General features: G+C 38.7%; 1 protein-coding gene across 1 annotated transcript in view; it reads right to left on the bottom strand.

Annotated features, from left to right (window-relative positions):
* Positions 1-10,813, bottom strand: part of LOC126251903 (charged multivesicular body protein 3) — a 63,440-nt gene extending 52,627 nt beyond the window's left edge. Inside the window, exons 1-3 of the mRNA XM_049952629.1 lie at positions 10,500-10,813; positions 10,348-10,408; positions 10,091-10,270 (exon numbers count right to left, since the gene is read on the bottom strand). Coding sequence (XP_049808586.1) covers positions 10,091-10,270; positions 10,348-10,408; positions 10,500-10,544 — 286 coding nt within the window. The 5' untranslated portion in view covers positions 10,545-10,813. The remainder of the gene's footprint in view (positions 1-10,090; positions 10,271-10,347; positions 10,409-10,499) is intronic.
* Positions 10,814-13,649: the final 2,836 nt, after the last annotated feature.

Raw genomic sequence — 13,649 nt, 5'->3', positions numbered from 1 at the left:
CATTGAGATTTTGATTGTTCACATTGGCGTCAGAATGTGCTGGAGCTTCATTGCATTGTGTACGTGCCCATTTGATAAAGCAGTTCCAGATATATGTATTAACATGTACAGTACAAGAGAAAGAATAAACAGCAATCCAGCTGCATGCATGGCTGCAGCAGCCAGTGCAGGCGAAGACCGTGTTGTTGCTGCTGTTGGAGTACTGGTTATTCATTGAGTTTTACTGTACCTGATAATACATATTGATAAAAATGAGTATCACACTAGACTAATCTGGCACCGCTCTATTGAACGGTCACAAAAAATTCCACTTTAATAATAATTTTGTTTGTAATGGGAAACAAACTAATGTTTCCATACACTGGGCGTCGCATGAAAGACTTGAAGAGCACTACTTCCTTGGGCTGACTCCAGCTATATAATGCAAAAACAAAACTGCAGATATCTGCTAAAACACCAAAGGGCAAAGCCGTTACCAAAAATTTTGAAATGTTCTTGACTGCTTGACTCTGGCCATCCTGATTTAGGTTTTCCGTGATTTCCCTAAATCGCTTCAGGCAAATGCCGCGATGGTCCCTCCGAAAGGGCACGGCCGACTTCCTTCCCCGTCCTTCCATAATCTGATGAGACCAATGACCTCGCTATCTGGTCTCCTCCTCCAAAACAACCCAACCCAACTGCTTGACTTCAAATTTATACATGATACTCTAATGAAATTCAGAGAGAAATGGTCTACACAATTTTTAAAACAAGTAAATATAAATGTATTTGTAATGTATAAAGGAGAGAGACGTTGTTTTGCTTTCAGCCGTTCGCAGTACCAGCACAGCAAGACCATTTTGGTTTGTGTTACAAGGCCAGATCAGTCAATCGCCCAGACAGTTGCCTCTGCAACTACTGAAAAGGCTGCTGCCCCTCTTCAGGAACCACATGTTTGTCTGGCCTCTCAACAGATACCCCTCCGTTGTGGTTGCACCTACTGTACGGCTACCTGTATTACTGAGGCACGCAGGCCTCCCCATCAACGGCAAGGTTCATGGTTCATGGGGGGTGGGGGGAGACACAATTGCAAAAAATGCTGAAAAATTCTTGACAAAGTTATTTCAAATTTTTATGTGATACTCTACTGAAGATTCGGACAGACAGGGGCTATATCCTTCTTTTTAATGCGGACAGTGTTATAGATAAAGCAACCACAGCTATTAGTAATCATATTGGGTATTAATAAACCACTTCAGATGTACTGAGTCCTTTATTTTTAGATCACTGTCAGTTTCACCTTCAAGTGAACATCTGCATAACAATGAATCAAGAAGGAATAATAACCCTGAGACACCCATTGATATAATTTTCAAAAATTATTTTAAAATTTGTTAAAAACACTTAACAATTTTTACATAACAATATTACAATAATTGCACTCACATAACTAAAACATTAGAGCTAAAAAGCTCCAAAATTTGTACACAACATTCGTCGTCCGTCAGAATAAAGCACTAGTAAAAGGCTGTATGTCTTTGAATGAAACAGCGGGAGCCATGGATTCCAGTCCAATATGGTGGAAGAGGCCTAAATGAATTATACCATAGTGATCCACTGATAAGGTGAAAGTACATGAAAATCTATGAAGGCCTAATTTGCAGCTAGCATGAAGAAAACAGGAAGTGGTTGCAGTAAAATGAAGGGATATTCTACATAATCTGGACTAAATGTTTCACAAGCTGCGACATTGTTGCGAATAAAACAGTGACCTGAATATAGAATAAATTTCCTTTAGTTTACGTCCACGGTCACAGTCTTTTTGTCATCAGACTACTGGTTTTGGTCTCTAATGACCATCTTCAGATATGTTTTATAAAGGACATATTTTTTATAAAACAGATCTGAAGATGTTCATTATACACTGAAACCAGTACTCTGATGACAAAAATTTTGTGACCATAGACATAAAGTAAAGGAAATTTATTGCACTAAATATGTTAAGTAAATAACTACTGATGGAAAAGTAGAACCTGAAAAACACATTTACCACTTCTCCAGTCCATATGGAATCACGGAAAAATGATCAACAAAGGGCTAAATACAGCTGAAGCAGTTTATTAATACACAAGATGACTGTTCTATTATTATTATTATTATTATTATTATTACACAGTTTTGCCCTCAACAATGAATGTTACATGATCATTAATTCTTTTCTTGTTTCTGGCTCTTTCTCTTCCCAAAACCTCTACATTCTTTGGTTGTGTTCCAGTTTCCTTCGCTCTGTAAATATTCTTTCTGTTTTCTTCTTAATTCTATTTCAAATTTTGTGTTCATAATTTTGTTTATGAATTTGTCTAATTTATCATTTTCATTTTTAAATATATTTAATATATTAATTTATGTGTAATATGTGAAGGGGAAATTATGAAAATTCTTTAAGTTCTTGACTGATTTGCTTCAAATCTTTGTAAGGGGTAAACATTGTTACCAAAAGTCTTGAAATAATAATATATACAAACATATATAAAAACATTCATAAAAAAAGATATACAGGATTTTACTGCTTGATGCAAAAAATCATTTTATGATAAAATGTGGTTCTCAGGCAAGAGATCTGATATCATGAAATTTCCACAATATTTATTGAACAACTCTGCATATAACCTTCTAAACAAGGGCCCCATCACAAAAATACAATGAAAAACTTTAGTTTCTCAAAACCAGCATGATCTCTGATGACGTGGCCAAGACACTCCCAATGCAGGCACCTATTCCTCCTAGCCTGTACAGATTGCCTGACAGTCATAAGGACACCACCAATTATTAGTAATATTGGGGCACCAACATCCAATCTGGCTAAACATCTAGCAGTGCTATTGAGCTCTTTAGTGGGAAAATGTGAGCACCATATTTGCAACTCAGAAGATTCCATATGTCGGCTCAATAATTTGTGACTTGCACCATCAGACGTTCTTTTTAGTTTCAATGCACTCTCACTTTTCACTTGAGTGTCATTGCAGGAATTACTGTAGCTCATGGTCTGGGAGGGAAACTTGTTGATTTGTTTAAGCACATGCTCATCTCAACTTACTTTTTATTGAATTACCAAAACTTTGAACAGACTGATGGTGTCGCAATGGGTCTTGTCACTCATTGTAGCCAATATTTTTATGGAAGATTACAAGAAGAGAGCACTCAAGTCAGCAGAGTTTAAACCTATGTGCTCTTGGCGATATGTAGACGATACCTTTGTAATCTGGCCCCATGGCACTGCATCGCTGGATTCATTTTGCAACGCCTAAATTCTCTTCATTTGAATATCAAGTTTACGATGGAGAAAAACAGCACACTACCGTTCCTGGACGTGATGATGTCAAGAAAAAGAGGATGGCACCTTGGATCATGCTGCGTACCATAAATCTACACACACACACACACACACACACACACACACACACACACGCACACACAGACTTATACTTACAAGCCACCACCTGTCACCATTCTGCACAACAAAGTGGTGTGCTTAGGATGTTGATCCACAGAGCATGAGCTATATTGAACACAGATCGCTTATCTGATGAGCTACATCACCCCCATTCTGTATTTACATAGAACGGATATTCTGAACAGGAGATTCACCGTGCCTTGCGCGTGGCATGTGTTATACTAAGTGAGGAGCTGGAGGAGAGAGAACAACAAAGATAAATAGTCATCTTGGCAGTTTTTCTTCGAAAATAGGAAAATTACTGAAGAAACAAATTTAAATGTGTCTTTTGTCTGCCAACAAAACTCACGAGCTCTTCTATGCTCAGTCAAAGAAGATCTTGGTTTAAGCTGGCCTTGTCTACACAAGATTCCTTGTAGCTGTGGGACGTCATACACTGGACAAATTTTATACTGTGGAGGACAGGTGTGCCGAATATCAATGACACACACATCCGGACCAGCCAAAGAAATCTGCAGTGCCCAAGCATCGTCTCAGCACAGAGCACAGTACAGAATAGAAAAACACAACAAACCTCTCTCGTTGCTATCTTCGTGCTGGGACAGCATTATTAAAGAAGCAGTTGAAATTTACAGCTTGACTAATCTGCTGAAGAGGGAACAGGACACCAAATTATCACAGAATCAGATGCAGTGCTCACCATGTTAAAATCACAGCAACAATAAAGTAGAATTGTTGGTCATACAAGGGATGACACGTGGTGGTGACAGATATTTGGATGCCGACAGCGAGGACGTGCACACACCATTGCAGACAAGTATATCGGCAGGCGGCTCCTGACAGCAGTGCACAGTATGACTGACAGCCTCTGTGCTTGCATTGAAACTGCTGGTTCATCGTCCAAAAGGTGAAGTAGTTGTCTGTCTCGCTGCCGATCAGGATATCTGCGATATTGGTCACCAGATTTGGCTCGTTCACACTTGTCGCTATTTCTTATCACACTGTCATAAATAGGAGGCTTTGGTCATGAGCTCAGCAATGTGTTCACCACACCTGAAGATGTCAGTCAGCTGCACCAGTGAAATATTGTGGAAATTTCACGACATCCGATGTTTCATCCAAGAACCATGTTTACATTCCTAGCATTCTTTTCCATTGTGTTTGTCTGTGAATCAATGCCTATTTCTTCTTTTTCCTGGCCTGTATCCCATACCTTTGGCAAATTGATTATTGAATTTGTAAGTGTTAGTGATAGAGGGTGGCTGGACGCCCCTCCTATCACCAGCCCCATCTCCCCAGGACAGTTTATATACACCATTATCTGTTCTAGTGTTATGCCACGTGACAGTGTGTAAATGTTTTCTAAACGTTTGTAAATCGAGTAACACAGGTAGGATATGGGTACGAGCCTGGTATTCGCCTAGTGGAGATGGAAAACAGCCAAAAAACCACATTCAGGTTGAACAGCCCTTGTCATTAATCTGTGTGGTGGATTTAAAAAACTGTAGTAAGTGAGTACATTTGCCAATCTGTTATGTGAATTAGCAAAAACTTTAGTTAAAATATTTCACTAACAGTTGTATACAAAATCATGAACAAGAACCAGTATGGGTTTGGCTTTACCTAGAAAAAGTGAACGAAACACTCCATACAGCATTTCTGATCAGGGAATAAAATTGTATAATAAACTGTTCAAGGAGATGAAAATGACTACTAAAATACAGCTGTTCAAAATGGCAGCTGGAACATACTTCATACTTAGAAGTGGTTTATAATGAAAGGGGGCAACTACAATACACTGTCACATTGTAATGCATGATCACAATATAACTATAGTGTGTGATACATAACATGTTGTTGTCCCTCTGAGCTCAAAATCTCACTCATCAGGGAGTTGCAAAGTCAGTTTTCGAGACAAGACTGATGGAAGGCCATGGAGATGTTCATGTTCCAGATATTCATTTTCATGGTCCTGGAGTCACCAGCTTATGTATATAGTGTGCACAATACAAAATTCCATTTTATATTGTAAGTTATTTGCTGTGAATTCCTTATGATCAAAAGAACACTGTACAATATGAATGAAATGAATGAGGCAATGTAGTTGTTATGACAATAACTTCATATTTTGGAAGGGTGGAGTCTGCTCTGTCCAGCCATCCTGATTTAGGTTTTTCATGAGTTTCCTAAATAATTTTAAGCAAATGCTCTAACAGTCCCTTCAGCAAAGCCACTGCCAGCCATCTACATCTACATTACTACTCTGCAATTCACATTTAAGTGCTTGGCAGAGGGTTCATTGAACCACTATCATACTATCCCCCTACCATTCCACTCCCGAACAGCGCACAGGAAAAACAAACACCTAAACCTTTCTGTTCGAGCTCTGATTTCTCTTATTTTATTTTGATGATCATTCCTACCTATGTAGGTTGGGCTCAACAAAATATTTTCGCATTCGGAAGAGAAAGTTGACGACTTAAATTTCGTAAATAGATCTCGCCGCGACGAAAAACGTCTTTGCTTTAATGACTTCCATCCCAACTCGCGTATCATATCTGCCACACTCTCTCCCCTATTACGTGATAATATTAAACGAGCTGCCCTTTTTTGCACCCTTTCGATGTCCTCCGTCAATCCCACCTGGTAAGGATCCCACACCGCACAGCAATATTCTAACAGAGGACGAACGAGTGTAGTGTAAGCTATCTCTTTAGTGGACTTGTTGCATCTTCTAAGTGTCCTGCCAATGAAACGCAACCTTTGGCTCGCCTTCCCCACAATATTATCTATGTGGTCTTTCCAACTGAAGTTGTTCGTAATTTTAACACCCAGGTACTTAGTTGAATTGACAGCCTTGAGAATTGTACTATTTATCGAGTAATCAAATTCCAACGGATTTCTTTTGGAATTCATGTGGATCACCTCACACTTTTCGTTATTTAGCATCAACTGCCACCTGCCACACCATACAGCAATCTTTTCTAAATCACTTTGCAACTGATACTGGTCTTCTGATGACCTCATTAGACGGTAAATTACAGCATCATCTGCGAACAACCTCAGAGAACTGCTCAGATTGTCACCCAGGTCATCTATATAGATCAGGAACAGCAGAGGTCCCAGGGCACTTCCCTGGGGAACACCTGATATCACTTCAGTTTTACTCGATGATTTGCCGTCTATGACTACAAACTGTGACCTTCCTGACAGGAAATCACGAATCCAGTCGCACAACTGAGTCGATACCCCATAGGCCTGCAGCTTGATTAGAAGTCGCTTGTGAGGAACGGTGTCAAAAGCTTTCCGGAAATCTAGAAATACGGAATCAACTTGAGATCCCCTGTCGATAGCGGCCATTACTTCGTGCGAATAAAGAGCTAGCTGCGTTGCACAAGAACGATGTTCTCTGAAACTATGCTGATTACATATCAATAGATCGTTCCCTTCGAGGTGATTCATAATGTTTGAATACAGTATATGCTCCAAAACCCTACTGCAAACCGACGTCAATGATATAGGTCTGCAGTTCGATGGATTACTCCTACTACCCTTCTTAAACACTGGTGCGACTTGCGCAATTTTCCAATCTGCAGGCACAGATCTATCGGTGAGCGAGTGGTTGTATATGATTGCTAAGTAGGGAGCTATTGTATCAGCGTAATCTGAAAGGAACCTAATCGGTACACAATCTGGACCTGAAGACTTGCCCGTATCAAGCGATTTGAGTTGCTTTGCAACCCCTAAGGTATCTACTTCTAAGAAACTCATGCTAGCAGCTGTTCGTGTATCAAATTCTGGAACATTCCATTCGTCTTTCCTGGTGAAGGAATTTCGGAAAACTGCGTTCAATAACTCCGCTTTAGCAGCACAGTCGTCCTATGCTCTTAAAACACATTCAGGTATTCTGTGTGTACGTATGTGAGTACTACTACTTTAATAGTAAAATGATGACAAATCCTACATCACTGTGAGATTATCCCTGGAGGAAGAAATAAATAAATATGACAGTTTAATGGAAGGTGGGTAGATAACATTTAAAACATATGGGTTCATTTGTGAACAATGTAGTGGCTGATGACGATTATGAATGTCACACTAACTTAGCAATCAACAGCCGAGTAAAAGTACAATACCACAAAGATTCAAAAATATATTACAGAAAATCATTTATGATGCTTCTAATTTTGCAAATATTTTCATCTACCTACATAATTGTGCACTGTGCATGCATATGTATACTTACACTCTCAGACTGTTCAGCCTTTCTCACAAGTCACAAAATTTAAACTCTCAAATCTCACTGACGTACCAAAGTCAAGAATTGTGTACACCCTTCCCCCTCCTCTCCTTTCCAAGCACAGATATGGTAAATTAAGAGCTAAAAATATCGACATACTTTCAAATCAGAATGTTGAAATCTGCTCCGTTTACCCAGTCTAAAAGTATCTCAGACATCATCTGCAACTGATGTTTGCTTTGCTGCAATGTCAATGGCTATTTTAGTTTGCTGTTGTTTGATCCAGGTGCAAGTTTTCAAATACCAAGTAGTTAACAACACAATGGACAAGTCGTTCATACTGCCCCATTGTATATGGCTCCTTTGTTCTACACAGAAGCAATAAAAAGGCTCCATAAAATTTTAATAAGATGAATGTGCCTGCCTATGTGTTTTTTTCCACTGAGCAGTTACATTAGCATACTATAAAGTCGTCTTGTTACATTGTGTTTACAGTCTCTCAAACCTGTGAATTTTCCATTCAACATGACACCAATTTCAGTTGTTATGCATGACCGAGGATACAATAATAAGCACATTGTTAATAAGCATATTAATAGATAGAAATCTTCAGCCATAGCACTTTTTATATGGCTTTCTAGTAATACAACTGGCATTACAGAAGTGTCCGATTCCACCTGATTTCTTTCACCCACGACATCATCATCAATATGGTGGAAACAGCGACTTCCAGCATATACAAAATGACAATGACATCACTACACACCCATTCCAACAAATGGGAACAAAAATAAAAGTGACACAATAATGCCTCATTCCAAAAATAAAATGAAACTAACAGGACAACCGTGGAAAAATGGGGGTTTAGCACTGGAACGAGGTAAAAAAAAACACACACAAAAAAAATTAAATTACAGCATTCTGCTGTAACAACAAAACCATAGGAATCAGACATTTCCCTTGACCTATATAGCTCAACTGTAACTATCAATACCAAAAACCCAACACCTACCATACCGAAAAGTGGAACCAAAACACCAATAACTAAACCCAAACACCCCATATTCACTACATCAATTAAAACACAACCAACTTACTACAAATATACAACAGACAAAACATCACGATTACTATAGAATAAAACTGAAACTTATTAACAGAAGCTTCTGGCAGTACCACCTAGGTTGGCTTCCCCCCCCCCCCCCCCACTCCCCACCAGGCACACACACGCACACAACAATGCCACAATGTCCCTGGTCCAAGCCAATGGAACTCCTGTCAACCTCATGTTGTTGCCACAAATGTACAAATGTGACACCTTATACATCCAGCAATAAGAATGAACATCTGCAGAAACTGTATAACAGACATCATATCACTAATCTCAGAATATAATGATACACTTGTGAACTTTATTGCCACATCAATACCTAACTAATACACAATAAAAGGAATTTAGACTTCTTTCCACACAACAAACACAAAAACACTAGACCAACAAGAAGAAAAAGATAAAGGATCCTAATAACTCACTGAAAACATTTTCACAACCTGCATTACTGCACCAACTAACTAAACTCAAAACCACAATAGCATGATGACAACCAAAATTCAAATGAACCCAATACACGTTAAAACTCAGCACATCCATATCTACCACCAGACGGCACCATCAAATATAACACGGCATCTACAAACAACCAACTCCAAAATTCATTGCCTTAATAACATTTCACATGACAACCCCATAATATCATGGGTCAAGTCAGATGGGTGGACTCTCACACTTACATTGACCCCTACAACTTCCAACACGTTAATTTGGCAAGTTCCTGTTCACTATATCTATAAAACTTAATCAGAACATTTTTATTAAATTATTTAAAAAAGGGTACAAGTTGAGAGGGTTTGTTGCAGACGTGATTGGAGAGGGACTTTATCACCCAGAAAATTTAACACAGACCTGACAGTGAGAGACAGCACTGCTATGGAAGAAATCCAGTCAACATGTGCATAGCACAGTAGTCAACCAACATAAAGGAGGACTGCCAGAAGTGACAGTATCCTCTACAAATCAGTAAGGTGAACTACTGCAACATTTGGTTACAAGTCCGGTGGGAGTTATGTGCAGAAAAAAAAGTTAGAATTTTTTGCAAAACACTAATTTCTAGAATAGTTTAAAACAATCATACCATCACATACAAACACAAATTCGTCCTTATCATTGAACTAATACTTAATATAAGCAACACTATAACATAAAAGGTGGTACTGATAATATCTACCACTAAGGGAAATGAATTTTTTTGCGAATGAATTAAAGTATAAAACACTGCGAAGTTTTATGAATCCGTTTACCATAATGGATGAAACAGTAGTAAGTGGGGAAAAATCAATTACATTCTGCACTACTTTACCTAATTGATTTTTCATTTGCATCTGTATAGAATTGAGATGAGCCTTCGATGTATGTATTTTGTTCACCGCTTTACGTGCTCTGATGATTTCTTTCGCTAAAATCGTGCAAACACTCTTGTCTCCCTTCTTTGCTGCTTCTTTCAGCGATCTCTTCACTTTCTCTTCTTCCCTCTGTATCGCTATCAAGGAAAAATGACAGTCATGAAATTCATGGGTGAAACAGGACAAATCTGACAAAGAAGATAACTTTATGCACCTCTTATTTGACGGTCCAGTTGATAACCTTCTTTTCTTATTTTGTGGGACCATTCATTAACCTGAAAATCACAAGTGCATTGCAACTGCGTATTACTTCACAACGTCTTACTAAATTAAATCTTCGCGTGTAATAACACATATAAGTTATACCAATTCCTTTGGATTTTTTTCTGGTGTCTTCCCGAACAATCCCATTTTCAATCAGAATGACAGCCCTCAAACTTTTTAAGACAACCACTCCCCCATCACACGGTACATCTGATGTTGGCTGTCCTGGAACAATCGTATGCTAGATATCTCACTCCCTGAATGATTCATAAAATTATAGCTGTATTGACTGATTAAAATTGGCACGATACGCGGTAAAAAAGCGAAAACTACTTAAAAATCGCTGCAAAATGTTAGTTTGCAATCACTGCAAAGATATTTAGTGAATGGCAGTGAGAGCAGTGTGAAAGCACTTACACGACACTCTTTGTTCTACTACAGTGATCGCTCCTTTTGATGTCGACACAGAACGCTGATGGTGAGAGTCTCTGACGCTAATAATTCAGAGGTTTACCGCGGGTAAATTCAAATAATTCGATCTCAGGTATCTGGAACATCACTCACAGGATCAACAATGAAATGTCCGAATCTTAAATTGCATACATGTGAAAATTTGTTCTGCTTTAATTAGTTGCAGATGACTGCCAGCTTGACAATATCAGCTCTTATTGTCGTTCCTGTGATATTAAAGATTGGCGCAATTATTTGCTATACTGACACAGCTACAAGGAAATGAAAAAAATTTGCCTGTGATTCCTTTATTTCTTACGACGTACTATGCGCTTTTGTCATCGGACAGAAATGGATGAACTGGAAGTAATTTTTTATCTTACTGAAGTAAAAGGAAAACTTTTGTGGTTATTGCAGACTTACAAACCACTATTTAAAGAATAAAACATCAATGCCTTTCGCTGCAAGGGGCATAAAAACATCGTGTGTTCACGAACAGCTTTCAGAAGTTTCGAGCAAGCAAGTAATTTCTTTCACATTAGATACAAAATTAGTTTTATTTAGCGATGGTATTAACGGTTTACAAAGCAATCGCATTTATGATGGTTGAATTTCGGAAAAGGATACAAGTACAGCTGGCGAAAAATATGATGACGATAAAGAACTTATTTGGGTAAAAGTTATGTACTTTTGGAGCCCTCCGCATTTTTCAATATTGCGCGGATGTAAACATAAGGCCTCACTACCCGTCAATTTGTCACAACAGCCATTATTTGGCTTTCGCATTCGTTGGATTCGCCAATGCACAACCAGATTGTACCTTTCAGCCTAACCTAGACCTCAGGATGCAGTACAGGTCAGTCTGTCACAACAACCAAGATTTCAGATGAAAGGGGAGGAGAATTTCAGTATACATTTTAACTCCTTATCTGCATAGAAAATAGTTCTTTAATTAGCTACTCTTATTTACTGCGTAAGAACTAACTGGTGCTGGATATAATAAGTTACATTAAAAGTGCACAGGCTGTAGAAACAGTATATTTCACAACTGATTTAAGACGACATGTGTAGTTGTGGAAAGACTTTAAGGTACCAATATCAGTTATAGGCGATTCTCACAGAGCCAGAAGCTGTCATATTTGCACTGTAGAGTATACTCACAGCCACACACACCTCATCAAATGAAAGAAGCAGCTGCTGCTTTTAAAGTAGGACCTTTTCTACTTCCCTTGTTGTGTTCATTTTAACCTAAGTAAGTCAGATAATGTGTAACAGATGATGTGATGCAGTGCACAATGTTAACTTCTACCATTTGCTTCTCTTTGTACAAACAAACTTCTTTTACTTACTGCAGGCTCTCCTGAATGGGTGCATGACTAAATGAACTGCAACACTGAAACTTTATTCATTGACTCTAGGAAAAGATGCAAGAGATGACCTTCCATTTTATCATGATGATCATCAACTGGTGCAACAGAATATATGTGTGCATGTACACAAAGTATTTACAAATTAACATTTCAATTTGATAACCAGAGTGTAGCTCTTGGTATCACTTCATGCAAGACTTCCATCCCCAAAAAAAGTGTGAAATGGGCAGTTCTCAACAGTGTGTCTTATTGCCCATTACCCTATGCACCACAATTGCCTTCAGCACATTCACAGTAACTCCACTTCTGCAAGATGTGAGCACATCTCCCTCGTCCCGTTTGGATGCTGTTGAGCCTTGACCAGTTGCTGGTAGATTCTGGAAAACACTACTTAGAAATTAATTCTATTATGACCCAATTTTTTAAAGAATTTGCACCTTGACAGCTGTTCTGATGAAATCTGCGAGTCAAAATGGAGTACAACAGACAATTGCGGAATGTGAGTAGATCTGACGATGCCAGTAATGGTTCTTGTGGCCTTATTCACACACATATTTACCATAGTCATTGCTTTCCATGCCGGGGGAACAATATTGAGCAGCTGAATACACTAGTGGTATTGCAGTACTGTACAGTGTATGTGCATTTTCTTCTCAACAGTTCCTAGAAATTTTGTGGTGTAGATTTGTTCTTTGACAGGTCCATGCAGTGCTGTTTAAGGTTGACACCTAGATATTTAGGGGGGTAATTATGGGAAACTTCGACCATTTCAAATAACATGTAACTTCCTTTGAGCCTATTTTGCTTGGGTTTCGTTGGTGTTTCAATTTGCAGAAGTACTCATTCAGTATAGCAAAGTCACTTAAGAGCATACTTTCACAATGCTTGATATCCTTGTGCAGGCATATTAATTCCAGGTCATCTGCACACTTGATTTTCTTGAAGTTAGTAGCTGGAATGTTGCAGAGATACGAATTAAATGGAGTAATATAGCAATGAAAACAACCAATTTTTGAAAATATAAGTAATCTGACAGATAAAAAATCTACTCGCCATCTGGCAACAAGAGAATACACATATAAAAGGTATTACAGTTTGCAAGCTTTCAGTGCCAGGGGCTCCTCCTTCGGGCAGAAAGTTTAAAGGAGAAGGAAGAAGGGCGAAGGAAAAGGATTGGTGGGATTTAGGAAATGGGGTAGAGTTCAGGAAAGGTGCCCAGAACCCTGGGTCAGGGGAGAGATACCGGTTGGGATGAGAAGGAAAGACTGATTGTTGGGGACTGTACCAGATGAGTTTTGAAAACGTGAGAGCTCAGAGGTGGAAGATAGGGTAATAGGGAAGACAGAGATTACAGTTAAAACATCAGTCATGAGTTACCTAAGGACAAAAGCTAAGTGGAATGTGTAAGATAGAGGTGGGAGAGGTACATTGA

Source organism: Schistocerca nitens, chromosome 4, assembly GCF_023898315.1.
Source record: "Schistocerca nitens isolate TAMUIC-IGC-003100 chromosome 4, iqSchNite1.1, whole genome shotgun sequence".
NCBI lineage: Eukaryota > Metazoa > Arthropoda > Insecta > Orthoptera > Acrididae > Schistocerca > Schistocerca nitens.
This window is presented reverse-complemented; position numbering and strand designations above follow the sequence as displayed.